Below are 27,965 nucleotides of genomic sequence, written 5' to 3' on the forward strand. Positions count from 1 at the left end.
CAGCTAACCCCACCTGGGGAGACTCCCCCCTGCGACGGGGAGCCCCCCCCAGCTCACCTCCGCTGAGCACGCCGGCGCCACTCTAATTCTCCTCCCCTCCCAGGCTTGCAGCGCCGATTAGAGGAGACTTAGAGTGGGGGCTGAGTGCTCAGCGGAGGAGGCAGAGTGGAGGTGATCTGGGGCGGGTAGTGGTTCCCCTGTGCGGCCCCCTCCCCCCGTTACTGCGGGTGGCCTTCCCCGAGTGCCCCCACCCCAGCTCACCTCCACTCCACCTCCTCGCCTGAGCGGGCTTTTAGGCACCCCCAACCACTAGGCACCCTAGGCGGCCGCCTAGTTTGCCTAAATGGTTGCACTGGCCCTGCCTGTGAGGGCTTTGTTTGGGGCTTCCAGTGCCTGGCCTCCAGCCCTGCGGGGTAACAGAAGGGCCAACTCCTGATACCAAACTAACAGGGCCGGCTCCAGGCACCAACTTGGCAAGCAGGAACTTGGGGCGGCCACTCCGGAGAGGGGCAGCAGGTCCAGCTATTCGGCAGCAATTCGGCGGACAGTCCCTCACTCCTGCTTGGGGCGAAGGACCTTCCGCTGAATTGCCCCGCAGATCGCGGCTTTTTTTTTTTTTCTTGGCTGCTTGGGGTGGCCAAAACCCTGGAGCCGGCCCTGCCAACTAACCATTGTCCCCCATCCCCGGGGGCTACCTGAGGGTCTCGGCTCCTACTCCCGGGCCCTGCAGAGCTTCTCCCAGGCTGTTTCCTCCCAGCTGGATCCCCCACTGCCTCCCCTCCCCAGGGACCCAGCCCTTGCCCCTGCTCCCTTCAGGCCCTAGCTCAACCTGCCTGCCTCCCTTCTCCTGGGAGGTCTTGTCCATCCTGGCTTCCCCAACTCTTCCCTCAGAAGGCACCTTGCTGATGCCTGTTGGCTCTCCTCCCTAGATTGAGTGCCCAGCTCTAATGGGGTAGTCCTCTCTCTGGTCCTGCACAGCTGGGGTCTGTAATTAGAAGTCTCCATCACACCCAGCTGGGGTCACTAGGGATCACTAAGGTGCTGGGTCACCAGCAAGGCTGATCCCAGCTGACCTTAAAGGGCCAGCCAGTCTGTGATGCCAGGGTAATCACAGCCCAGGAAGGGGAGGGAGAGCACTGAGCCACAGAGCGGGGTGGGGGTGAGAAATTATGATAAACAAAGAAGGAAATTAAATGCCCCAAGCTTTGTTAGCACAGAGCTGTGCTTGCCTGGGGCACTTCGTGTCCTTCCACGTGGAGAACAGCAAGACACACCTCTGAAAACTAGGCAATGAGGACGTACGGTTATATCATGGGGGGGCCTCTTTGGGCAACACCCCACTCCCAGGCCAACACCACACAGGCCCGGGCTGTGCTTGAAAATTCGCTCCCCCAAGCTCTGGCACACAAGGCTGTGAAGTCTCAGGCCCTGGCTAGGTGGAGCTAAGCTTGGCGTAGACACAGGTAGGGAGCGCAGACGTACATTAACTGCATTCACTCTTGTAGCACCGTAGGGAGTGTCTATGCTACAGCACCACAGCGGCACACGGATGTGGCCCAGAGCTGTGCCTCAGACCAGCGCCGCGCCCTCGCTGATGCTGCAGGGAACAGAGCGTGTGAGCCCTGGGACCAAACAGCATCTCTGTGCTAAGGCAAAACTTGGATTTGGGTCAGGCTGATGCTCCGAGCCGGCACCATGACACAACCCACCCTGGGCGTGTTACGTGATCCCGCCTCTTAGCATCTCTTCTGAGCCACGGTCGTCACTCAGTCCTTGGCATGTCTGCCGCCAGGCTGCTGATGGCCCCTGTGGCGAGCAGACTCCGGTGCAGCCCTGTGGACCTAATCCACAGCTCTCAGGGCTGAAATGATCCCTTAAGGAGCACATGTCCCTCTTGCCACAGCACAGTGCCAGGCTGCCCCAGCTAGTCCCTCCCAGTTCAGCACAGCTACACCCCCACCCCAGAGTCTGCTGTTGGAGGGAAAGCAGGGAACTGCGGGAATTTGAGTCCACACAATACCACCCAAAACAAACAATGGCACCTCCTCCAATACCTTCCTCGGCGCTCCTGAGTGGAGAGTTGGAAGGCCAGGAAGACGGATAGATCATCTACTCTGCCCCCAGCCCAGAGCACGTCACGTTGATCCCCCTGCACTGAGACCCCTCACTCACCTATGACCAAAGGGCCTCCCAGGAAGGCAGCCAGGGCTGATCGGAAGGGTGACAGCTGGAGAACCCACCCCCTATGGCAGTAGCGCGTTAACCCTTGCAATACCTTTCCTGAACCATCAAACTACTGGCTAGTGCCAGCACAGGTGGCAGAGTTAAGGTTCTTTCTGGTTGTCAGAGGTTTAAGTTCATCCGCTCTCTATATTGTGGATGGATCCAGGGGACACTGGGCAACCTTAACTCTGCATTCACGAAGTTTAGGGGCATTTAATATGCCAAGGCTTCTCACCCTCTTTGTACCTGTTATCTGCAATATGGCACTTTCCAGCTGCACAGCGCCCCCCCACTGCTGCACAGGCGCATTAGGGCCAGCACTGACTGAGCGAAGAGTGCCCCCAACTGATCCCCTAGCCTGCTCCCTGCAGCACAGCGCCCTCTAGCACAGGACCATCATTAGCACCAACTGTTGGGACTGCACCCTTTAACATCCTCCCCGACTGTGCTCCCTGCAACATAGTGACTAGAGGCTAGACATAGAGGCTAGAGCCTCTGCTGGGAGTGGTGTGGGCCCAGTGCCCCAGGACTGGGGCACTGGGCCCACTCCACTCCCAGCAGAGGCTCTAGCCTCCCAGCCCAGAGAAGCTCCCAATACAGGTGCGAAGGCCACATCTCTCCACGCTCATCCCTTTCCCTGGACTCCTGAGGTGTGAGACTGCTCCCAGCGAGCCAGGAGATTAACCGAGCCGGCTGCGGAGATTAAGGCTGCAGGATTAGTGCACCTGGCAGCATGCGGGGGATGGGGTTGGCCTGTTCTTGACTCACCTTTAAGAAGATAATGGCTTGAGTCTGATTGATGTAGAAACACAGTTGAGCAACCTGCCCAGGCCTCATGTGGGGCGTGGCAGAGCACATCCCCCAGAGCCCAACCAGGATACTGGCTCTGGCTTCTAGTGCTTCTGACCATAGGATTTAATTGAAAAGAGGAATCCCGGCCCTACTGCTTACAGTGGTAAGGACACTCCTCAAAATGCCAAGAGAGGGTCAGCTAGAAGCTGAGGTCTGCCTGAGTCTGCAGCTCTGAGAACAGCATGAACTACTCCACCTCATGTAAAGGGAGTGTTCACGCTGGTACTTCCTGGCAACAATTCAAGATGCAAGTGGCGGGGGTCACTCTGGCAGCAGTGCAAATGCCAGTCACGTGTTCACGCTGGAATCTAATGTGAAATTAAACAGGAGGGGGTTGCTCATGCTGACACCCATGGATTTAAAGGGCAGCTAGGCCTTCAACTGAAACCTAGTGGTGGTATTTTTAAGTGACACCATTAGCCAGTTCACCCCTGACCAGAGAGGAGGGAAAAAAGAGCGCAGTGGGGAGATGGGTGGTATGCACTAGGCCCCACACCTGCCCACTCCTTGAGTCCTGTCCATTTTCATGCCTGCTAGTGAGTAGGCTCAGAGGGTAACAATCAGGCAGCTACGGAACCAGCTAAAGGACCACAACCATCATTCCTGGTCAACTTGGGCCAATGTGCAGGGTCCTATAGACCAGGGGTTTGCAAACTGGGGGTTGGGACCCCTCAAGGGGTTGCAAGGTTATTACACGGGGGGGGGGGGGGGGTCACAAGCTGTCAGCCTCCACCCCAAACCCCGTTTTGCCTCCAGCATTTATAATAGTGTTAAATTAAAAATAAAAAAAGTGTTTTTAATTTATAAGTGGGGGTCACACTCATAGGTTTGCTGTGTGAAAGGGGTCACCAATACAAAAGTTAGAGAAACACTGCTATAGACAATCGCTGTGTTTTAGAGCCCTCAGAGGCAGAGACCACAGTGGACCTGCCGGGAGAGCTAGAACACTTAGAATTTCCTATGGGGCTCTTGGGCTGCAGTTTGGCAGCTGTAACTTTCAGAACAAGCATTACCATCCTGCGTCACAAAGGGGGAAACTTCAGTACAGACAAGGGAAACAAGCCCTGTGTCCCAGGTCCCTGCTCTAACCTACTAGATCTCACTCCTTTCCCAGCCCCAGACATACAGCCCAGGAGTCTTGGTGCTCTAGCTGCTTCACCATACCCCTTTCAAGCCAGGAAAAGAAGCCAGAGGTCCTGGCTCCCAGCCCCACTCCCCAGGTTCCATACCCCACTCCCCCTTCCCAGGGCTGGGAGTAGAACCTAGCAGTCCTGACTGCAGGGTCACCTCTCCTCTGCTCTTTGTATAGTGGGCATAAAATTAGAAGCACTGACCCTACAAGACCTTATTAGCCCATTGTTTCTATGAATACCAAGGCTCATTAGAGCTTGATTAGGGACACAGGCTCTACCAAATGCAGTTTACTGGCATAGGGAGGGTCCTAGTCTCTTCCAAGTCTCCCACACCCTTAGGCCAGTTAAAGTTTCCCTGTAAGGATCTGCCCAGGTGATTTCAGAGTAGGATGTGATGCTGTAGAGTGTGGAGGCAGGAGAAAGATAACCCGAGTGCCAGGAATCCATAATCTCTGGTTACGGGGCTGGAAACCCAATCCACCAGGAATCCAGAGCAAGCCTTAAAGGCCACAGAGCCTTAAGGCCACTTGCACCCCCCACTCCTGAGCAGGGAGAGGCAGAGGGAAGAACCAACCCCAGCAGTTATCTGAGCCTGTTGGCACGTAGAAAACCTTGCTGGCTTGATATTGACAAGAGTCCAAAGAAAGACTAGAGGACTGGAAGCTGGTGCAATCTCTGTGGGAAATCAGGATGGGCTCTGGGACGTGGGGGGGGGGGGGGGGGGAGATGATTTGTAGTGGGGTAGCAGCTAGGAGCTCTAGTCACGCACCAGGACCCCATTGCACTAGGCGCTGTACAGAGAGACCAAAAGACTTACAGCCTAAACACTAAGACAAGAGAATACAGAAAGCCAGGGGAGTACGAGGAAACAATGAGACAATATTGGTCAGCACGCTAGGCCGTGATCTCTGCACACCAGCAGCCCAGACACAGTCAATTTTTTTGTAGGACTATCGGCAAAGAAGAGTTTTGAGGAGGAAGGAGGAGAAGTAGGTGGTTTTGCAGGTGTTTATGGGAATCTCCTCCCAAGCATGGGAGAAAGCACCAGGGGGCTTGTTTGAAAACAGAACAAGTGGTGGTTGACATTATAGGCTGATCAGAGGCAGGAACCGACAGCTCACTAGCGAATGAGAGATGGGGCGGGGATAGGCAGTGAAGAGCTTTGACGATGAGGAGAAGCAGCTTGTGTTTGACAGGAAGAAGGGGGAGCCAGTGGAGGGATGTAAAGAGGAGCAGAGAAGATCAATTAACAATGGGAACAACTTACTTTGAGATGTGGTGGATTCTCCAGCACAGAGGGTTGTTCTGGCCAGGACTGGCTCCAGGGTTTTTGCTGCCCCAAGCGGCAGGAAAAAAAAGAAAAAGAAAAGAAAAGAAGCCGCGATCGCAATTGCAAGTGGCGGCACTCCAGCGGCAGCTCCACCGCGCTGCTTTCTTCTTCGGAGGGAATTCGGCGGGAGGTGCTTCCCTCTGAGAGGGACCCGCCACCGAATTGCCGCGGAACAGCCCGATGTGCTGCCCCTTCCCCTTGGCCGCCCCAAGCACCTGCTTGCTGGGCTGGTGCCTGGAGCTGGCCCTGGTTCTGGCAGCCCCACTCTAGCTCAACCACCAGATATTGGCAGGAGGCAGGAACCACTAGGTAGGATTTTGCATAGGAAGATGGACTTGATATCTGAACAGTCCCTTCTAGCCTTCAACCCTATGAAATACTAGCCAAGGCTTGAGGGGAAGATATCCCCACGTTAAAGCAAGGCAGCCTGTGTCCAGTTCTCCCCGCAGTTATTTGGATGGCAAAGAGCCCCAGGCACAGGCCAGGACCCCACTGCACCAGGTGCTGTTCACACACAAGACGACAGGCCGTGCCCCAAAGTGCTTCCAGTCAATATGGCCATTGCTTTTATTGTTAGCAATAGCACCTAAAGGGTGGTTTGGTGGCTCCTCCCAGACATTAGGAGAGGAAGCACCAAGGTGCTTGTGGGGAAAACACAAGGAGCAGGCCCTGGGAGCCAGCACTGTCAGGAGCTGGGGGGTGTGTATCAATAGCTCAACAGTCAAGTGTGTTGCCCCTCCGCTGCAAAGGTGCCTTTCTTTGCAGGGACTGGAGACTCCTGGGGCCCATTCTCAACACGGCCATAAGCTTCCTGCGTGAATGCGGGCAAGAGTTGCATTCCTGGCTGGGTGCAAATTCCCCATGTGTAAAGTGCGGGGGGGGGGGGGGGGGGGGCTTCCTTTGCCTTGACCATTTAGATTAACAGCCCCATCCAAGCTCAGGGGTCCCCAGCAGGGTGAGTGCCACCAGACCCCCCACAACAGCTGTCATGCCAGGTGCTGGACAGACAGGGCAAGAGTCCCAGTCCCCATGGAGCTGCCATCTAGCGAGAGCAGAAGAGAATGGGAGAAGAGAATGAGCATTATCCCTGTTTTACAGATAGGAGCTGAGGCCCAGAATAATGACGCAACTTGCCCAAGGCCCAAGAAAGGCTGTGACAGAGCCAGGAATGGCAAGAGTCTCACACCCAAGACATCTCAGGCCCACTAACCTCTACAAGGCTCAGGTGAGACAGTGGTGCCAGGGGATTTGCACACTTCATTTCCATTAAAACAGGGGTTCTCAAACTGGGGGTCAGGACCCCTCAGGGGGTCACAAGCTGTCAGCCTGCACCCCAAACCCCGCTTTGCATCCAGCATTTATAATGAGGTTAAATATATTAAAAAATATTTTTAATGTATGGGGGGGGGGGGTTGCACTCAGAGGCTTGCTGTGTGAAAGGGGTCACCAGGACAAAAGTTTGAGAACCATTGCATTAAAAAAAGTCAACCCACCCTGGGAAGCTAAAGCCCTTTTGGGAGCTTGGAGGATACCAGACCGGACATCCAGGTGAACAGGTTGCTCCTCAGACTGCACTAGCTCGAATCCTGTCCTGCAGCACCAGGGGACAAAGGAACCTCCAGCTGTCTGCCCTCCTTCAGGTCACATCAGGCGACGGGAGACAGCTGGCTTCCAGGGCTTGCATGCCTCAAACCTGGGGGTCTACAGCATGCCAGGATCACCCTGCTTTTAACAAAGAGCTGGGGAGGGGCTGCTTCAGGTTCTGAATCCCAACAGGAAGGGGTTGTTTTGCTGATCAAATAAACAGCCTGTTTTCTCTGCAGCGCTTTGGCGGCCTTCTGGAGTGGAACTCTCATCCATGACTGCCACCAGAACCATCTCTGCTGGCCTCATTTATATTCCAAGCACAGCCATACTCACAAAAGGGCTCCTTCACCAAAGCTTTTCACACATCAATAGGTCACAGAGCAGGGACAACGGGAAGGGACATTTCTGCCACACTCGGAGCTACAGGAACTTCCAGTGCATGGGTAGATTGCAGTCTTTTTTGCTTCCTGGTCTGCATGGCTCTACTTTGCCAGCCTCCCACATTTTGGCAGAAACAAGGGGCTGTGGAAAGGAATCAATGCTGGCACAGCAGTGGCTTCAGGATTGGACATGGGGCTGCTCGCAGCAGCCCATCATGACAATCCCAGCCTTCCCCCATGCCTATGGGGAATTGAGGTATTGCCTCAGCCCCTGTCCCAAACCCCACCACTGTTCACTGCCTCCGAAACAGCTGAACTGCAGGAGCAGACAAGCTTTCACTCTCCTGCACTTAAGCCAAGCTACCTGGAGTTGAAAAAGGTCCAATAGAGCAAGACTCTTCAGATTCAGGTAGGCCTAGAGGCCCTGACCGATACAGCGCACTTCTACCCCCACATCATACAAGGTGCAGCCCAGGCCCGACTGAAGGGGGGAGGCTTGTCATGCCAGGGACAGTGCACATGTGGTGAGAGTCCCTGCTTCAAGTTTACAGCCTAGACCCAAGCAGGATCACCCTGTTTCCAGTCACAAGAGGAGTCCGTAGCTTCCTGAGCCCCAGACAAAAAGGTGGGAAAGGAGACAGGCACAAAGAGAAGCGTCTTACCCAAGATCACGTAGTGGATTATTGGCAGAGCCAGGAATCAAACCCAGGTGTTCCGCATCCTAATACTCTGTCGCATGGGCCACACCACCTCTGCCCACGGATCATCTTCCTCTTGTAAAGCAGGAAGAAGGAACGTGTTTGGGCACCTGTCACACAGCTTGGTTTTGCTTCAAAAATTTTCCTGTTTCAAGGATCTTGGAAGCTCAAGGAAGATGATCAGCAACTGGTGGAGGATACCCCTCCTAACTGGGATCTGTGTGGCTTAGATAGATTTGGGAGCCAGGACCCCTGGCTCTATGGGCTCTGGAAAGAGTGGGGGCTGATGCTTAGAGCAGGGGACACTGGGAGTCAGGACTCCTGTGTTTAATTCCCAGATCTGGGAGGGGAGTAGGGACTAGGAGTCATTGAGAACTGGGTTTTATTTTAAACACACACACACACCTGAATAAGGATTAAAAACAAGTTGAGACCCTGATAACAAGAGCACACAGTTACAGCAGGCTGTGAAGAAACTACACCAGCAGGTTATTTCACAGTGGCCCTGAGACAGCATGCCAGAGTAAATGGGCTCAGTGACAAGAGTGACAATTACCAAGCTTCTGTATCTTGGTTAATTTCACTAAAGACAGAGTAAGAGACTGGGCACCAGAGGACCCGATCCCAACCCCAACTCTGCCACTCATCCATGTTATCTTGTGAATAGGCACTCCAAACACATCATCCCTATTCTACTGCTGGAGAAACACCGATCTGCCTCCCTACATGGGGAGCTGGAAGACCTAACTCTTGAGTGTTAAAGTGCACTGAGATTAAAGTGCTATCCATGTGATCAGAGCAGGTGATCTAGCTGCTGTTTGGTAACTTTGCAACCATCGCCAACACCGAGTTTCTTTTAAAGGAGTCAAAGATGGAAGGAGAGGCTGATGTTCAGCACCACGTAGCGGAGACTCAGCCAATAAACAGACCTGGGCTGATGTCATTCTGTCCATTCACACTTGTTAGTATTTACACAAGTGAGAGGGAATCTAAATCTCCATTTTACTACACCTCTAAGTCAACTGTGCCCATAGTTGTATCAGAGCTAGATGAGCAACTGAAGTATTTATACGCAGTCACTGCATGCTTTTCCTGACCCAAATCCACTAGGGAAACTGGCACAATGCAGGGACATTCCGCTGGTCCTACCCAAACAAATGATGTGCAGTGCTTGGAGGAGGAACAGCACACTGCAGTGAAGTGGAAGAAATGCTCCTCAGGGGACTAGAGTGAGAGGTTCAGTCATCTCTGCTCACATCTGCCATGGGCATGGAGCCTGTGGTAGCAGTGGCTGGATGAACCACGCCACCCAGTATTGCCACGCAAGAGTTGTTGGTGTTTTAGCTAGCCCTTGGCTTAAGGAGTGGGTAGCACTACAGAGCATGAACTGTTAATTGAGCCAGTGACCCTTTAATGGGTCAGACAATGTGACAGCAGATCATGCAGCCCTCCCAACTGTCCCAGCAACAGGGGTGTCAGAAATATCCTGCAGTTGGATTGCTGCTGTGGCACTGACCTCCCAGCGCAGCAAGGACCTTGTTTGTAAGGCTGAAGGCCTCAAGAAGAGCTGAGCTTTCAGGAGCACACACTTTCCATACAAATGTGCAAGGGATCATACCCCCAAACCCCGCCTTTAAGAAATATAGCCCAACTCCTGCAGTGGAGCATAGCACCACTTGTTGGCAGCAAATGGTAATGGGTTTCCCCCATCCAAGTCACTGAGAATTAATTAGGCCTTTATAAAAAAAAAACTGCTTTTATTCATTGGAACCTCCCCTCTAATGCAGTTTTATTCATACACAAAAAGCAGTAAGAAATGGCTGCGGGTGACTGAACGGAAGAGCGTTTTACACATTATCGTCAACAGAAATCGCTCCAGTTTGGGGGGCAAGGGGACCCCAGACCACAAAACATTCAGATGTTAAAAAAAGATTCTAGGCACATGGCAAGTGAAAAGCAAATGGACCTTGAGTGTATGCAGTAGCAGGGCCTTCTCAGTGCCTACTGAAACCTCTTAACTACCCAATCAACCACTAACAACTCGCTACTGCTCCCTATGGGGCATTCCAATACCCACAGTTAAGAGGACAATGGACCCCACCCCTCCAGTATGCTTACCACCATTGTCTTGTATAGTAGCCCCTTGACAGAAACAACCCTCCCCAAGCCAAAGCCCTGACTTGGGGTGTATTAGCACTGGGGTTCACAGGGCCCAAAGATCAGCTATGGTACTTTCCTGCCTCTTTCCTCTGGTATGAAGTCATGTCCAAGGAGATCTCTAAAATCCATTTGCTTGCCCCTTGCCCGCATTCCAACCTCCAGGCACTAGCAGTGCTGGAAAGAGTCTAGACTCAGAGAGCATTGCTCTCCTCAGATGGATTTAAAATTTAAGTCGCAGAGAGAGCGAGAGAGAGAGAGAGAATGGAAATAAAGTAACAAACAGGTTCACAATATGGAGCCAGCGTTCCGACCGCGTTCTTCAAGGGAAGAGTTGCGTCGCTTCACAGAACTGTCCTTTCTCCCAACATGGCCACCAGCCAGCTACAGGCAGGTTCCTGCTGAGGGAGTGTCCTCACTGCATTCCCAGAGTTCTCCAATCTCACTTTGGGAGCCCCGGCAGCCCCTGCTTCAGAAGAGAAACTCCGTGCTACAGTGCCCTGAGAGCTAGTGTGGATTCTGCTACCGAAACACACCAGTCGGACAGGAATCGGACATGACAAAGCCCCGAGCCTTCATTCTGAATAGAGTAAGGAGGAGGGTGTGAGATGTAATCTCAAGCACGTTCACAGCAGCCTGGTTTCACGTGCCTCTCCCCTCCGATTCCTGGCTCCATAAGGTGAGATTCAGCATTTTATGAAACAATTGAATAGAAAAAAATCCATCCTTCAGTTCTGTGGTGGGGGTGGCGGAGGCGCAGGGGGCATGCCGAATGGTGGCAAGGCCGGCACCCCCATCCCCATCATGGTGACGAAATTAGAAGGGTCCATGGGGGGCGGGGGAGGGGGCGGGGCGTACATCATGCCCGCGGAGCCAGGCGGCGGCGGCGGCGGAGGAGGCGGGGCCCCGGGCGGCAGCGGAGGCTGGACCCCTGGAGGCAAAGGGACCATGGAGGGGTTGCCTTGCATCTGCGGGGCCCCCGTAGAAGCCGCCACCGCAGCCCCCTGCTGCTGCCATGGCGGGATGGACCCGGTGCCAGCGCTCGTGGTGGTGGTGGTCGTCGTATCTGGGATTTAAAGAAGAAAAAGGTCACTTGAAAGGATCAGGGGTGAAGCTCGGAGTAACTGTAGGTAAGGGAAGTGTCAGCCTCGCTAAAGGGACTGGACTGTCATGGGATGCAGGCTCACCACATGCACAGAGGGCACTACTGGTCCTGGGAGTGTAGGGAGTATTCTCTGGCGTCAGTCAGGGCAAGGGAGTCATATGGAGAACTCTTCGTGCAGAGAGCTATTTCCATCTTTGCTTTGGCACAGCTGACAGCTGGGCAAGTGGGGTGCAGGAGTGCAGCTCCCAAACGCAGCAGAGGGGAACTAACTGCTATGACAGTGTTTCCCTGCCAATGGGCAGCGGAGAGCAGCAATGGGGATGGGGAAATTGTACCACCCCAGCCTCTGCAAACATGCTGCCGTGCTCCCACCTCCCCTACCCCGCCTTCTACACCCATGTAACCATATGGGTGAGTGGGGTAGTGTCCCTTTCTCGCACGCATGCGGGATGGGGATGAAGGTAAGAGAATTGCTCTTACTCACTTTGCTGCCATGGCAAGGGAGTACTGGACGCCATACTGTTGCTGGGAGGTGGCGGCGGAGGCTGCTGCTGCTGCTGCCATGGGGGGAGAGGACCAGAGGGAGGCGGGGGAGGCTGACCACTGGGCGGAGGGGGCGGCGGGGCCATCATACCCATCGGCGGCGGCATCATACCTGCAAGGGAGAGGGGCGGCCGATTAGGGGCTGGGCATCGAGGCGACACTGAATCGTGACTTGGTTAAGGGCTTGTGACACAAGACACTCACCTTTTCCTTGATGCAGGCGATAGACCCCAGAGCCCACAGGCGTATTTCCCAGGTACTGATCTTGAGGGAATGAAAGACCGTAGCCTTAGTGCCAGTTAATGAGACTAGGAGATTCTTCCCCCTTCTGCCCCAGTAAGTCAACTCGTTAGCTAATAGCCCTGTCCACAGACAAGAGCCCATGCAGACACCATAGCCCAGTGATACAAAACTGTGGCTCTCCAGCCTCAAGTGGCTCTTTAATGTGTCTTCTGCAGCTCATGATATTAAAACACTGATTTAAACAACCACCAATCAGGATACTTTGCCCAATTAACCAATTAAGTTATCAACTTGCACTAAGTTATTAACTTATTTGCTGTGCACGTGTGTGTAAAAACACTAAATAATTCTCCTGTCATTCACATTGCTGTGGCTCTTTTGGGTAATGCTGATCACTAACTTGGCTCCTGAACCACTGAGGTCTGAGTATCTGCTGTAGCCTAAACTCTGAGGCTGTAAGGATAAACCCTTCTGCTTTGAGAGGGAGCATGCCGATTAGTGGAGTGCATCTCAACTACAGAGCACGCCCCAACACCAGTCCCGGCCCAAGCCAACCCCCCCGTACCCGCAGTGCCTTGGAATGTACTTACCCATGTGGTGGGGGCCCGGGTGACCTGGAGGATGTGGCCCCTGGTTCATGGGTGGATGATGTGGCTGCATCCAGGGTGGTGGGCCATTGGGATTGTGCTGCATTGGATGGCCACCATGCCCACCCATGTTGGGCATGGGGTGGTGGAAGTTGTGAGGCCCACCTGGACCCCCAGGTCCTCCATGCATCCCATGGTAGGGCCGGTTATCAGAGGGGCCGGAGTTCATCCACGGAGGACGGTTCTACAGTGGGGGAGAGAAAGGAGCTATTCAGACATGCCTTTAAATACAATCAAAGCCATCATCTTATGTACTTCAGAGAGGAAAGGTGGAACCAGACTGCTAACTATTAACTGTTGTATTATGGGAACTACAAGCCAGGACCAGACTTGGAGGGTCCATCTAGTGTGATACCCTGTCTGATAGTGGCCAGAGCCAGACGCTTCAGAGGAAGGTGCAAGAAACCACACCCTGTATCAGGCAGATGTGGGATAACCTGCTTGACATTAGGTCTCACCCTGTTCCTTACCAGTTACAGACTGGGGTAAGCTCCGAAGCAGGTGGTGTAACATCCCTGTCAAAGCTTGTTAACATTGGCTACTGTAACTCTGGATATTCTTGGTGTCTGTAGAAGTGTCCAATCCTTTTTAAATCTAGCTCACTTTTTGGCCTCAGTATTATGGCAATGAGTTCCACAGGGCAATTATCTGTAGTGTGGAAAAGTATTTCTGTGGCTCATTCTGAAATCGCCACCTTTCAATTTCACTGTGTTCCCTTGTGCTTGTACTGCGAGTAAGTACAGGGAGAACAGAAGCTCCTGATCTCCGTTCTCTAGGAGATTAATTTATAAATCTCTGTTCCCTAAACAATCCCAACGTTTTCATTCTCTCTACATGAGAATTTCCAACTCCCTCAACATCGTTTGGAGCACCCAAAAATAGGACAAAACCCAGAACTGACTGCACAGTTGTTTCTCTCCCTATGAACCATTCAAAAAAAAGGGGGACTGATTCCTGTCACCACCACTGAAAAGCTGTGGGACGGACACCGCAGTGCATGGGGATGGAGAAAAGGGGCCTATTGTAAGGTGTTTCCTTTCAAGCAAATACTAGCAGGTGAAAAGGCCTAATCACTCACAGGAGGAGGCGGGTTGTTTCCTGGTCCCGAGGGTCTGGGCCCGCTAGACAGAGGTGTATTGGTGGGGCCAGAGGAAGATCCCACAGATGCTGGGACTGGAGCTTCTCCCAACTCTGCCATCAGGGACAGGTATTCTTTGTCCATGCGGGCTTTGTCCTGAGCAGATTGAGGGTCGCCAGGTCTGGAAGCAAAAAGTCACATGCCACTAAGCCAGAGGTTTTCTACCTTTTTTTGTTTGCGGACCCCTAAAAAATTTCAAATGGAGGTGCAGACCCTTTTGGAAATTCAACCTGTGGTCTGCAGACCCCTACCACAGAAGTTAGTTTTTAGTCTAACTGAACAGACTTCAACTATAAAAGTTGCACGTGCTTGACAACATTCGATGCAGTTTGAGAAAGGGTGTTAAACTGTGGGCTTCTATGGTAAAGACAACAATTTGGGGTTTTGACCTGTAGGTGGGGGCATTCACATACTTTAGATTGATCAGAAAATCAGAATGCCTTTGGATTTTTTTTTTTTTATTATTATTATTATTATTATTATTATAGTCACCTTTCGCAGACCCCTTAGATAGTCTGTGGACCGGAGGTTGAAAACCACTGCTCTAAGCCACACACTCCAGATACCAGTGCTATGGGAGGGGAGCTGAGTCCACTGTACAGGACAGATGGATCCAAAGCTACATCACTCATCTCCTAGGTTTCATATGGAGTAAGCTGTGAAGCTAAATGAATACAGAAAACTACCAGCATGGATTGGGCCAGTGCCTCCATCTAGCCCACTATCCCATCTCCAGCATCAGCCACTAGCTGCTGCTTCAAAAGGTAGGTACCAGAAACCCTACAGTTAAGAAATAACCTATCCCAGGAAAAGTTCCTTTATCCCAATCAGAGGCTGGTTTGGACCCCCATTTCTAATCACCATTAGGTATTGTATAGGATTAATTTCCAAGCCTAGTATTCGCTAACTCCTACCCCTTCCCTGGGTATTGTGCTAAGAGGAAGACTGATTTGTCAAGTGCTTCTGCGTTTGATAGTACATGATTTCCTAGGACTAGCTGGATGGTCTGCTGCAATTAGCTGCTAAGACACCCTTCTGGAAAACTATAGCATTCCAATCACAGAGCCCATCTGCTGACACAAATGATGAGCAGGCACAGCTGACAGAAGATTGCCTAAACAAGCTGGCCTGGGAAATTTACCTAGAGAACTTGCAGTCGGAGGCAATGTGTCCAGCTCCTCCACATTTGGTACACACAGTGGTGTTGGTGATGCTGCGGGTCTCCGCACTTTGCCATGGCCGCAGGATCCTAAGCGATAAAGCATAATTAGATCAGCTTGACACTCAAGCAGCAGCAAACATATGCAGCTGCACTGACTTTGCTACTTCCAACTGGCAGGTACTTACCTGTTGTCATCTTCCCGCAGCGTCCCATTAAGCCGGGCCAGCTCACGCAGCTGCATCTTCCGCAAGTCGTTCTGGTCTTCTGGTGTTTCAATGCCTTGCTTCAGAATATTTCGGATCTGGAAGAGACATATTGCTTAGTGGTATCAAGCTCAAACCCTTATCTGCCTTTGAGAAATTCAGCTTCCAAATGCAGGTCTACACCACTGTTAGAATTCCAGCTCCCCTACAGGCCAATGATAAAGCTAGCCCCCTCATTCCAATTCCTTTCCTATGTTCCTCCATATCACTCCTATGAGTGGAGTGCTGAGATTGAATCTTCCTCCAAAGTTCCCAGACAGGTCTTATTTATTTCATCACTTTGCCTCAAAAATAAAAGCAAGTACGCAGAATAAGAGGCTGGCAATGGATTACAATGCAGGAAGCAAGCTTGAGTTGAGTTTCCACAATGTGATCTTTTACCGTAGCTGAGACGGACTCCCCCAGATGTTTTTGGTTTGACCATCCTGAGCTTTGCATTTATACCTGTTCCACAGCCTTCTTCACATTCTCCATGGTGTTGGCAGTGACCAGAGCATGAAGAGGCTCATCTTCTCCAGGTAGCATCTGGCCATCTTTTCGGCCCACCTTCCCTTCCTTCACCGACCCCTTCCCCCGGATCATGATCTTGGCATTGCATTCCTTCTCAATATTCTTCAGTGTATTACCTCTGTAGAACAAATGGTTGTGTTATTCCCATGCCAACTGGGGGATTTCTCCACTCTCCCCCGATGCTACTTCACTCCCAATGTGACTGTATCACTGCCCCAAGTACTCCTCTTCATGTGGGGTCAGTTTTACCCCAATCAACACCCTGTTTAGAACACTTCTAGGGGTATGTCTACACTTAAACCGTTAGTGCAGCACAACTGCAGCTGTAGCACTTCAGTATAAATACTACTTATACCAACAGGAGGCAGTCTCCTGTTGGCATAGGTAAGCCACATTCCCAAAAGGCGTTAGCTACGTCACTGGAAGAATTCTTCCATTGACCCAGTGCTGTCTACAATAGGGGTTAGGTCAGCATTAGCACATCTCTCACGGGTATGGATTTTTCACACTCCTGAGAGATGCACCTATGCTGGTGTAAATTCCCAGCGTATATCCAGCACTAGGTCAATGCCAAGCACACACTCCTCAAACACAAGGAATCTTTCTGCATTCCCAGAGAAAGCATAAACACACTATGTCAGACATGCTATCGAGGATGTCCTGTCAGAAGATAACATGACAGGTAGTCTGTTTCAGTGTCACGAAGTCCTACATTAAGATATGGGGGCTTGCAGGGTGGAGACTAGAACTGGAATAGCTTCCAAGCACCCAGCAAGGCCGTAAAGCTACTTGGATCGTTTTGCCTTTAAAATCCCATAGTACTTTCAGCCTGGCTCTTGGAGACATGTTCTGAACCATTTTAAAGGCTGCCAATTCCACTCTGGTCTTGATGTCACACCATCTATCTGCTAGAGTCTTGATGTGCTTTTACCAGCACCATCTCTCAAGCATGAGCAAATAAGCCAGCACTCTCCATTACTGCCAAACTCTTGGGACTCCAAATTTGATCACCTCTGAACTACCCTCATTTCACAGAGACGAGTAGCAGCTCACCTGGGTCCAATCAGAAGCCCCACAAAGTTAATCTCAGGATATTCATCCTGTGGGATCATCACCTTATCGCTCACTCGGGTCGCTGGAGGCCTGGAAAAAAAAAAAAAAAATCAAGAAGTATCATCAAGACCTGCATATAGCTAGCCAACAGACACCTCCACAAGGAACCTGAGCCAGCTCAGATCAGAACTCTTTCCCCAGTTCAGAATGCATTGGTAGTCCAGGGAAACAGTGGTTATATGCTTTATAGCAATGGTCTCCAACCTTTTTAAGCCCCAAATCACTTTTTGAATTTAAGGGCAACCCAGGATCTACCCTGCCCCTTCCCCCAAAGCCCCGCCCTGCTCACTCCATCTCCCCTCATCGCTCGCTCTCCTCCACCCTCACTCACTTTCACCTGGCTGGGGCAGGGGTTTGGGAGAGGGTGCAGGTTCTGGGCGGGGGCTGAGGGGTTTGCGGTGTGGGAGGGGGCTCCGGACTGAGCCTGGGGCCAAAGTGCAGGAGGGGAGCAAACTCGGGGGGGGGGGGGAGGGGGAGGGTGTCAGGCTCTGGTAGGGGGCTCAGGGCTGTAGGAGGGCGTTCTGGGTGCAGGAGGGTGTCAGGGCTGGGGCAGGGGGTTGGGGTGCAGGAGGTGGTTCGGGGTGCTGACTCTGGGAGGGGACTGGGGCGTAGCCTCCCATCAGGCAGCACTTACCGCAGGCAGCTCTCGGTTGGCAGCGCAGCAAGGTGAAGGCTGTCCCGGCCCCACGCCACTCACAGAAAGGGCCAACGTGCCCCTCTGGGGGGCATGGGGCACACGGCTCTGCATGTTGCCCCTCTCTGCCAGCATCACCCCCTGAGCTGCCAATGGGAGCTGCGAGGGCAGTGCTGGCAGACAGGAGCAGCGCACCAAGACCCTCGCGCCACACCCCACACACCCCGCCACCTCGGGATCGCGCTGGCTGCTTCCGGGAGCAGCGTGGGGTCAGGACAGGCAGGGAGCAACCTCGCTACACCACCTGAGATCACAGTCAACTGCAGGAGTCCCCAGGATTGTCCAGTCAATTATGATCAACTGGTTGGGATCTACCTATAAAGCAGTGGTCACCAAAGAGCTATTTACACAGCAGCACTTGTGCAGAGGAAGCTGGGATAGGGCAATAGTCAAACTTGGATTTTGGGACAGGATGAAACCGTCCAGGAATGACAGTGCAAAGGCCTATCCATAACATCTGGCAGGATCTTCTCCCTCCACTTACTTGTAATCAGCTGGTGGCTTGAAGTCCGGGTTGAGGGCCACCATCTCTGTGATGAGGTTATGCCTCTCCTCCTCCAGCTTCTTGCGGGTGCGGAACTCACGGGTATTCAGGCGCTTCCCCTCGCTATTGTAAATGGGCTCAGGGGAAGGGGACCTGCAGAAAACACCCATGGTTATTCCTCCCGTGGTCAAACCCAAGTGGCCACTTACAAGTACAGCTTCCCCTCAACCCTAGCATAATTTAGGCAAATCAGGGCTAAATGTGCTATTAAGACCACAGGAAAGGAAGGTGTAAGTTCATTCATGCCTGTCTTATGACTACATGGATAAGGAGGTTGCAGCAAAACACTGTATGCCACGAGGAGGGGGGAAATAAGGTGCTTTATGGGGGTAGCAAGGCTGTAAACAGCTACAATGACAGCAACTCTGCCATGAGTGTGCTCATGATTTTAAAGGGGAAGGTGGAGAGAGTTAATTCGCACGGAGAACAAACTTTCCAGCTTCACTAGGCAATGCAGCCATGAGTTTAGAGAGACTCCTAACGCAGGAGATAATGCAGGTTAAACGTGGACTTTTAACACCATAACAGAGTAACAAAAGAGATTAGTCTTTAATCAAAGGTGACTAATCCTGCTGGCAATACCCATTAAATCTAGTTCACTGCCCCAGTGTAGAGAGACGGTCATGGCTTCTGTCCTGGCTTTTCCATCATTGTGCTGGCAGCTTCAAGGCCGACTCTCAACCTGTTTTCTGTGTTAAGGCTTAGAGGCTGGGTCAAACCGCCTTTTCTTGGTCCACAGTCTGGACCTGTAAACCTCTATGGAGAGCCCTGTTTTCTCCACAGGGTTTAGATGCCCAGAAAGCAGAATTTTTTGTGTTTTGTTTTAACAGCAAAATGTTGTAAAGCTAAAATAAAAGAGTCAGTTTGATTTACCACAGCTGTGTTTGCGGTAAGAAAAAAGTCACACTCCTAGAAATTTGATTAAGTTATGGACCTTTTTTAAAACATGAAGGAAAATTTAGGATTAGCTGCAAGAAGGGAAGAGATTATGTGGATCAGGTTATTAAAAAATACATCCCGGAAGTAATCAGAAACCTACACCCTTGTTTTAGGTTAAGAGAAACTTTTTCTACCGGGTTAGAGCAAGGATTAAATTCAGTTGATCCCACTGTCTTCTGAGCCTAAAGTGAACCATCAACACATGGAATAAAAGGTCAGGTTTGATCAGGACTAATCATGTCTAAATTACACCTCCATTTCTAGGATTTGAATAAATGTAACACAGTCCAATAGCAGAGAGAGCAACACAAAAATACAAGATATCACCCTCCCAGCTTGTTTTTACTAAGCATTTTAAACTCATGTTAGCTAGTAGTTGGTTTAGAAACACATTTTAAAGAATTCAAGTAACAATGAATTATTAAATGGCTTAACTTTGAGATTACACCTTCAGAAATTAATGCTAAGACAGTCATTTCATGCATTTGATTCTGTTGAACTGCTGAGGAGCAATTAAGAGTTAGACTCTTCTGTAACTGAATCAGAAACTCCAATAAATTGTTTTTTTTAAACCACTAACAGGTTTGATATTTGACAGATCAGACAACTTTGGCTTTGGGGTCTTTTGCTAAACTGATCATTAAAAATGTTAAAGGCTGTTACAGCAATGCCTCACCTTCACAGGAAAAAAATTAAGAAACCAATAAGTCTCCCCTCATCAGTCTGGGTTATTGTTCACATAAGAAATACCAATCTGTCAGTCAAGTTAGGACAATTGCCCCAACTCAATCTTAAAAACCAAGAGCAAGGGAAAAAGGATAGACTTTACATCTATTCCCTCCTGACAATAAAAGGATTAAAAAAAAAACATCTTTCAAAGTTTACTAGTAACTTGTAATAATGGTGAAAGTTGGTCAAAAAGACACTATGCAGTGGTGCCCTGTAATGTAAAAAGTGCAATGGGAGTGCAAAATTTGTGTGCTAAAGAAAACTAGTTATTGCAAGGAAATAAGGCATAATAATTTGACTCCTAGCAAGGCTAAACGAAGATGCAGAAGTGAATGGCTTTAACATCCATGACACCATCTTACGGATCTAATACACCTTCAGCTGGGTAGAAATCAAGCCAAAGAAGGTTTCACTCCCATTTTAAAAGCAAAACTACTTCAGTTGTGCTAAATGCTATAACACAACAAATTCCAGCTGGAAGATTGGGGGGGAAAGAGGGGTTTACTCCCCTCCGGTAAACAATCCAGACTCTGCTGTTCCATGCTAACAACCCAACTACAAAAATAAAGTGGTTAAATGCTGTTACTTTTCAGAATGTCACTGAAGCCCAACATAGCCACAGCTGTTCAAAAACCTATTGCAACGTTTTCACTTCAAAAAGAGTAAACGAGGCTGGAATTACCCCACCACCTTGAGTCCCCAGAATTCCCCGATGTTGGCCAATGCTGTACAATAGCTGGCAGCAAAGAAATTGGTTAGAAAACTCATCTGGCTTTTAAAAAATCATCCTCAACCACCAAGCAGAAAGCTCTGCCATATAAGCTGATCAGAGTATGTTTCCAGGCTGCTCAAACTCAATGATGCAAAAACAAAAAAAATTAAAATAAAAATAAAATAAAATAGTGCTTAAAAGTTTGCAAGGTGAACCTGTGAGAAAGACCTCTAGATACTGGGCATGTGCACAAGTCAGACCCTGAAAAAGTACATTAATTGGCTACCTTAATTTCCCTTAAAACAAGTCAGGTTAATTAAACCTACAACCTTAGAAAATCAAAAACAATGATATACCCTTATTACCCTTTTCCCTGTGGTTTTTGTAGGGCTAGAATTGGTTCCATTCCATCTTCCCTAACAGAAAAACCCCAGCTCTCCTCCACAAAGAGCATTGCAGTCATCTGACTAGAGCAGGATTGTATTGAACTGACACATTATGATGCCACCAAAAAAATGTATTAAAAAAGGTAAAAGTGTTACTGTCAGCTGGTTAAAACTGTTTCCCAACCTGTCCTCTGGGTTAGGGGGGATGCCCAGGTCTCCTGTGCGCAGTTTACGAGTCAGGTCTTCAATCTGCAGTTGCACTGGAAGAAACCAGGTTAGGAAAGAAAAAAGGATGGAAAAAAGACATTGTTACCAAATAACATCTCAAATCTTAACATCAAAGCATGAAGAACGGGAAACTTTGCAATGGACGACTGATATTGTGAATAAATCGAAGGAGACCCGCACAATGTTATGTCAGCCAGCTAAATTCAGCAGGAATCCAGAAAAGCCCACATTGATCTTATTTACATCTAGCTAGCCTTCTTCAAAGAGGATTATTAATTAGAAAGCAAAGTACTCAACTGAAATGGAGTTAGCAGAAAGAACTGTCTGATCTCTGAGACTACAACCAGCAAGTCACTGGAAGCCAAAACTCTTTCTGACCTGCTAAAACTGGTATTAGTTCCAGGCCTAATGGAAGATGCCTTTGCAAGCAATTCCACTGTCCTACTGGACTTCTTCTTCCCATAGCAGAGTAACAATGTCTGTAAATATCAAAATAATTTTACTGATGATTTCAGAGCCAATTAAAAATGTGACTTGAATTAATGTTGCTGAAGTCAGACATACCAGTTTAGAAAAGGTCTCATTTCTTTTCCTAAGGCAAAAGCACATGGGCCATGCACCTGTGCATATCTTTATTCTTAACAGAACTCCTTAAGGTAAATAAAAACAAACATACAGAAACTGCATGCACTGTACCATGCTAACTAACCCACACTATGTACAGACTCCAAAAGGTCTGTTGCTGTTATAGGTCATGGACAAGGTAAGTCAGAAAAATTCAGGGTCGATTTTCAGATGGTAAATTACTAAAATGTACAAGCAGTTAAGCTTGACTCAGTTCTGGGTCCCTGACGCTGTACAAAAGAAGAAAGATCAGGATCTCTGAACCCTGAGCAATGTGATTTGGTTAATTTCTGGAGAAGCTGAATAGCACGTGGGAGAGGGGTGCTAATCTGATCCACACTATTTCTTTTCAAAATCCCTGCCCCATTTATTATTATTTTTAAATAAAAGTGCTGGTGTTACATTTGCTTCTTACCTTAGCATAGACTGAGAATTCTGAGCTGCAGTTATTTCATCCAATTGGCAGCAGTTTTATGATGGTTCCAATTTAAGATTGCCTCATTGGCACAGAAACCTTGCTTTCTTTTTGTGTGCAATATGTCTTGCACTTCTAACTCCCTTCAAATGATATTTAGAGCCTCTGAGAAACTGGGACACTCACTGTCCTTGCCTACCAATCACTTCTCTTCTTTAAACTGTTCTTCAAGCAATCCTGGCTCTGCCTATCCCCCAAACCCCACATCTCTCCTCAATCCCTCATGTCTCCCTCTTCCAAACTCATATCCTGTGTTTTAAGTTATGCACACATTATAAGCTCTTTGGGGCATGATACATGTCTTAGCTTTGTTGCTGAAATAGCACGTACACATAGGGCTCTACACAAGTAACAAAACAGCAACTTCAGAAAATCTGGAAATCAGACTATTCATGTCTCATTTCCTTCTGTAGAGCAGTAGTTGGCAATGCAGCTAACACCTGGCTCTTCCTTTAAATATCAGATATTTGTTTTATGATACTGGATCAAAATCTGCTTTATATTTCTGCCTAGAGAAGATATTCTGGTACAGAAACTGACAGAATCAAGGGCAAAACCCACAGTCTAGAAACTGACCTAGCAACCTTGACAGTAAACTATTAACAAACTTAAGTAAACCATAACCAGATCTCAGCATTGAACAAGACGACTAGTTACAAAGCAAGTCAAAATTCTCAGTGGTTATGCAGAAGAAAGAAACCAAGGATTATTTTCAACCCGAGGGAGATGAACTGGATCACACTGTCTTGTGAAGAAGAGCTTGCTTTATGTAAAATGCAAGGACTAGAATTACATGTGACAATGCAAAGTCTCAGACAGATTAGGACTTTCTTGCCCTTTTTCACCCTCCTGGCTTATATTTGGTAGTTCATGAAAAGTGAATTTAGCATCACTGTTTGCAATTGAAGGCAAAGTTAATGTTAAACCTTGTATTTATAAACCAAGTCACTTAAACATTCTTATTCCCATACAGGAATGGTGTAGTCCCAAAGACAAATCTTAACCTTTGAAATTCCTTGTTTTCACAATTAACATTTCAAAATCCTTCATTCCCATAGGTCTAAGCAGTATCCCTTTCCCAGCAGTCTGTGTGCATGTGAATAGAGCTCATTTAGCAGAGCTCTAAACTAGAAGAGATCCTGAAGGTTTAGATTTCTTGCCACAAAGAACAGAAGCAAAAGTTTCTCAATTTCCCTCAGAGCAAAACCAATATGACCAATGCCACCTTGAACACAAAAATTGAACTTCTACAGAGGTCATTTTTAAAAAAATTAAGCAGCCCAAAAGGAAGTCAGACTAGGTTTGAGGGGATTTCTGGTGCAAGGCTGTGCTGTGAAAGAGGTACCGGCAGGCAGTGTTCTCCACTGGAGAGGTAATCCTAGAGGCCCCCACTGACTGTAATGAGATTACTAAATAGATGTTGAGAATAGAGGCTAATATACCTAGAGAAAGGATCACCCCACCCCTACAAAAACTATTCTAGGCATTCCATTTTCACCATGCCTGTGGAGAACACTACTCTTGTCACAAGCACGACAGGGGACCTGCAACAGGGCACGACTGAGCAAAAAATGTGTGAATTACTGATTTAAAGTTATGGAATAAGGCCACAATAACCTGAAGTCTAGAAAAAACATAGTTAACTTTCCAAACACTCAGCAACCAGAAATAGTCTCAGGATTACCAGATAGCAGATCAGATGGAAAAAGGGAAGAACGTGTATTTACCTATATAAGCTCTCTCTTGCTCACGAGTGAGTCCAGGAGGGATAACAGTGGGCATTCCTGGGATGACAGTCTTCTGCTCCATGGTGTCTTGGTTCCATCTGCTTCTCTTCCGCTTCTTATTAGGGAAATCTAAGGGCAAGCATCCTTCTTTAGACACACTTTGTAGAAATACCTTCATGCATACAATTTGACTTAATACATACATCTTACATAAGCAATAATGGCTGCAACATTGAGCACACACAATTCCCTTAAGTCAGAAATACTGTCAAGGCTACCTACTCCTTTCAATACCAAAACTCACTGGGATGTGGAGAACTGCACACAAAGGCAGTAAGGTCTACAGGGTAGCACATTGAACCAAAGTTATATTCTAGTCTAATCACTGACCTGCCATGTGACTTTGGGCAAATCACTTTACCTCTCTGTGCCTGTTTCCCCTCACCCCTTGTCTATTTAGCCTTTAATCTTACTGTCACCATGTTTGCACAGCACCTCGCAGAGTGGGAGTGCTTCTCTGTTGAGGCCACGGGGTGCTACCATAATATAGATAATAGCAGCACGGCAGAAATTAATCAGCAAATGTTGCCACATTAAGACTTATTTATTATCTGCAAATCAGCAAGGGGTAGAACCAGCAGTGAGATTGAAATTCAACAAAACAGTGGTATCAACTACAAAGTTATGCCCCTCCATAAGGCAAGACAAACGGGAAAACAGGAAGATGCTTCAAGATCACCTTTCCAAAGCAAAAGAACTGCTCTCCAATCCAACTAACATTTTTCTAGTCACTTCAGCCACCATTTTTAAAGGGAACGCTGCAGTTCTGATCTTCCGTCAGCAAAGCAACATGGCTGCCTCCCACAGCACCATTTCACATTCAGTCTCTCTGCACACATTACAAGATCCCTGGAGGGAACAGTAAACGTTCTAGGGATATTTACATTGGATGTGATGGGAAACTATTAAAACCCCACAGCAGTTTTCCTTGAACAGTAGTATCGGAAATTGTTAATCCTCCCTTTTTTTTATGATGCTGATCTATGACTTGCTTTCACACAGGTATGGCCAGAAGAGCATGCATTTTGTCGTATGATTGAACACATTTCCAAAATGTGCTCTTCTAAAAAACATTAAAAGCTTAACAGGATTAACTATCCCTAATCATCTAGCTAAAGGGGGAGACTAATAAAAATTGGAAGTTAAAGAGACCAGGGCAGCCTTTATCCTCCATTTCTTCCCAATCCTACAGAGACCTCCATTTTGGTTGTATGAGTAATTTGCTAACTCCTACAGACAACACCAGGCCTCGTCTCTTCCAAGAATACCCATGTCAGGCTGTTCAGTGCCTTAGGAACTGCAGTTATTTTGTGTCCAAAGCTCCCCGACTAGCACATGCCCACGTGTATTACCCAGAACCCCCATTTAAGTTACCAACCCATAGATCTGTTTACATTCCCTTCTTACCACAAACCATGTCTCTCCAACCAATTAAGAAGACTGTTCTCTTCATTCCCTCCCTCAAAAAAGAGAGCAGCCACCACCTCAACCCCATCCTGGCCCCCATCCCCATTTCCCCACATTTGGCAGGATTCAGATCCCTTTCTCCTACTGTGCCTCAGATCCCACTTTCCCAGTCTACTCTCTACCTACTCTTTCTATACCCCCATCCCACCCCTTTATTTACCCCAAATTCTTTCCTCTCCTAGAGCACCCAACATCATCTCTTCCTCCCATTCTCAAATCTACCTCATCCCCCCCCAAATACCCCTACAACATAGTCTCATAGCCATCTCCCATCCCATAAACCCTTAAACCCCCAACTTACACCACTGCAGTTTCTATCCCGTCCCACAATTGCCAAAATTATAACCACCCCTAAATTTATGCCCCTTCAACTCCCATGGACCATCTCAAGCCCCCCCATCCCTTTGCTTTTCAGTGCAACGTTCTCCAAACTTACCCCCTCAGCCTATACTATCAACAAACCTCAAAAGGCCCCAAGCCTGCCCCTTCACCCCTTAGCACTGCCCCATTAGTGTATCCCCCACCACTCCAGCCCCTTAACTTCCACACCTCTTCCCTGCTGAGCTTAACTCTACTCCTATATATCCCCATTGCCCTATAGTTCCTCTAACCCCAGCCTCAACCCTATCCATAGAACTGACCCCCACCCAACCCAGTTCTTCCTCCCCCTCCATTTTACCCTGCCCCCTCCCCCCTTTTGTTCTGCCCCTCACCGTGATTACTGCCCCCTCCCGGGCCGTTCTCATCCTGCTGTTGTTGCGGCGGCGGCGGCTGCTGTTGCTCGTGGCCCTGCGGGGGCGGCGGCGGGGACGGATACCGGTATTGTCCGTACTGAGGTGGGGGCTGAGGCCCCCCGGCCTGAGGCGGCGGCTGTTGCTGCTGCGGAGGAGGAGGCGGGGGTGGGGGTGGTGGGGGCTGCGGCTGCTGCGGCGGGGGCTGAGGCTGGGGCGGTGGAGGGGGCGGGGGTGGCGGAGGAGGCGGCGGCGGCAGCGCGGCGAAGGGGTAGGCAGCAGCCGCCATAGGGCCCAGCAGAGCTGCTTGGGCCTGGCCCGGGCCTGGGGGTGGTGGAGGTGGGGGCCCTGGAAGAACCAGCCCTGGGGGACCCGGCGGAGGCATCGGGTAGCCCGGTTTCCCCGGCGGTGGGGGTGGATGGAGCTTCCCTAGCGGCGTGGCGTTGGCTCCAGTCGCCGCCATTAGAGTCTCCTCAGTTCGCGTTTCGCGAACCTTCCAGCCTTTGCACCTCATAAAGCTGCTCGAAAGCCATTGGCCGCGGAGATGTCAGTCACACTCGCGCGTCCTTCCATTGGCAGACTCTTACGTCCATTGGCCTTCCGCGGCGGCCTGTTGGCCGAGCCGCTCCAGTGAAGGAAAGCGATTGGAGAAGAGCAGTCGAGTGGTGGAGGCAACGCACATAGGTCAGCTGAGATGTCACTCTGCAGCGAACTGCGGTGGGAATGGTTGAGAGGCAGGATGGGTGAGCAGCATGGGGGAAAGACAAGTTATGATTGGTTGACTGGGAACGTAAGGCGCGGTACTAGCTGTATGGCACGGTGGGCGGGAGCCTAGTTCAGTGTCCGTGTTGGTACTGGATGAAGAGACGGAGGGCGGGCACTCGGGGTGGCGAGCTGCGTCGGGATTGGTTGGAGGGGTCTTGCCACACGCGCGGTGTGCCTTAGAGATTTTGGAAAGGTCGTTGGAAGACCCCGTACTGTGCGGGGGTGGTTGGTAGTGACGTTAATGCGGAGGGTCGCTCTCATTGGGCAGTACGCTGCGCGGGCGGGGCGTTCTTTCCCTGATTGGTGAGTGACAGGGCAAGCGCGAGGCAGGGTGCTGACTAAGCCCCAGTCAGTGTTGGGAGGGTGGTAGACACCCCTCCCCCCCCATGCTAGGAGCCCCAGGGGCTCATGGGAACCACTGTCTTTCACGCTGCTGGGAGCCCCAAGGGCTCATGGGAACCAACCCCCCTTCACCCTGCTAGGAGCCCATGAGGCTCATGGGAGCTAGGCCAAGGGAAGTGTGTTACCTCCCCGCACACACCAAGGGGGGGATGTGCCCAGCAGGAGGGGGCAGGGGCCACACCTTGCAGTCACTACTGGGCATGCTCAGGTTGAATCTCACCCCCTACACCTGGCAGGGCTTTCTAAGGAGCAGGTTAGGAGCCAAGGTAAGTACCATGGTGATAGGACTGGGGGCACTCACGGGAGTCCTTGCTCCCCCCCCCCCCCCCGCCCCCGACTGCAGTTAGGGCATAGGAGTCATTGAGCAGTAGGCTAGGGCCTGATCTAGTGCACTCTTC

General features: G+C 49.9%; 1 protein-coding gene and 1 long non-coding RNA gene across 11 annotated transcripts in view; one reads left to right on the forward strand and one right to left on the reverse strand.

Annotated features, from left to right (window-relative positions):
- The window catches only part of LOC135972856 (uncharacterized), a 22,456-nt gene extending 12,340 nt beyond the window's left edge, over positions 1-10,116 (forward strand). The window contains exons 2-3 of the long non-coding RNA XR_010589419.1: positions 6,637-6,763; positions 7,362-10,116. This is a non-coding gene — a long non-coding RNA (uncharacterized LOC135972856). The remainder of the gene's footprint in view (positions 1-6,636; positions 6,764-7,361) is intronic.
- Positions 9,940-26,972, reverse strand: SF1 (splicing factor 1). 10 transcript variants are annotated; one of them, XM_005307945.4, is made up of 13 exons: positions 26,383-26,972; positions 24,143-24,271; positions 21,273-21,348; positions 18,263-18,415; positions 17,025-17,114; positions 15,906-16,089; positions 15,384-15,499; positions 15,178-15,285; positions 13,977-14,157; positions 12,842-13,082; positions 12,213-12,272; positions 11,950-12,120; positions 9,940-11,426 (listed from the first exon to the last, which is right to left on the reverse strand). In XM_005307945.4, the coding sequence occupies exons 1-13, from the start codon at positions 26,912-26,914 to the stop codon at positions 11,089-11,091; spliced, it is 2,379 nt and encodes a 792-aa protein (XP_005308002.3). In that variant the 5' UTR covers positions 26,915-26,972; the 3' UTR covers positions 9,940-11,088. The 10 variants fall into 10 exon arrangements, with proteins under 10 accessions (XP_005308002.3, XP_023956148.3, XP_005307998.3 ...); XM_024100380.3 differs by having other exon boundaries at positions 11,946-12,120; positions 12,213-12,267; positions 26,383-26,958; XM_005307941.4 differs by having other exon boundaries at positions 12,213-12,267; positions 26,383-26,939.
- Positions 26,973-27,965: the final 993 nt, after the last annotated feature.

Source organism: Chrysemys picta, chromosome 7 (assembly GCF_011386835.1).
Source record: "Chrysemys picta bellii isolate R12L10 chromosome 7, ASM1138683v2, whole genome shotgun sequence".
NCBI classification, from domain to species: Eukaryota; Metazoa; Chordata; order Testudines; family Emydidae; genus Chrysemys; species Chrysemys picta.

Bases quoted from the DNA above. Each gene is read 5' to 3' on its own strand.
- SF1 (XM_005307945.4), bottom strand. From the start codon at position 26,914: ATGAGGTGCAAAGGCTGGAAGGTTCGCGAAACGCGAACTGAGGAGACT. The intron at 15,500-15,905 runs GTATAAATGCAA...TGTCTCTTCCAG, and splicing joins TGAAGAAGGCTGTGGAACAG to ATCCGAAATATTCTGAAGCA. The intron at 11,427-11,949 runs GTGAGTAAGAGC...TTTAAATCCCAG, and splicing joins TCCCTTGCCATGGCAGCAAA to ATACGACGACCACCACCACC.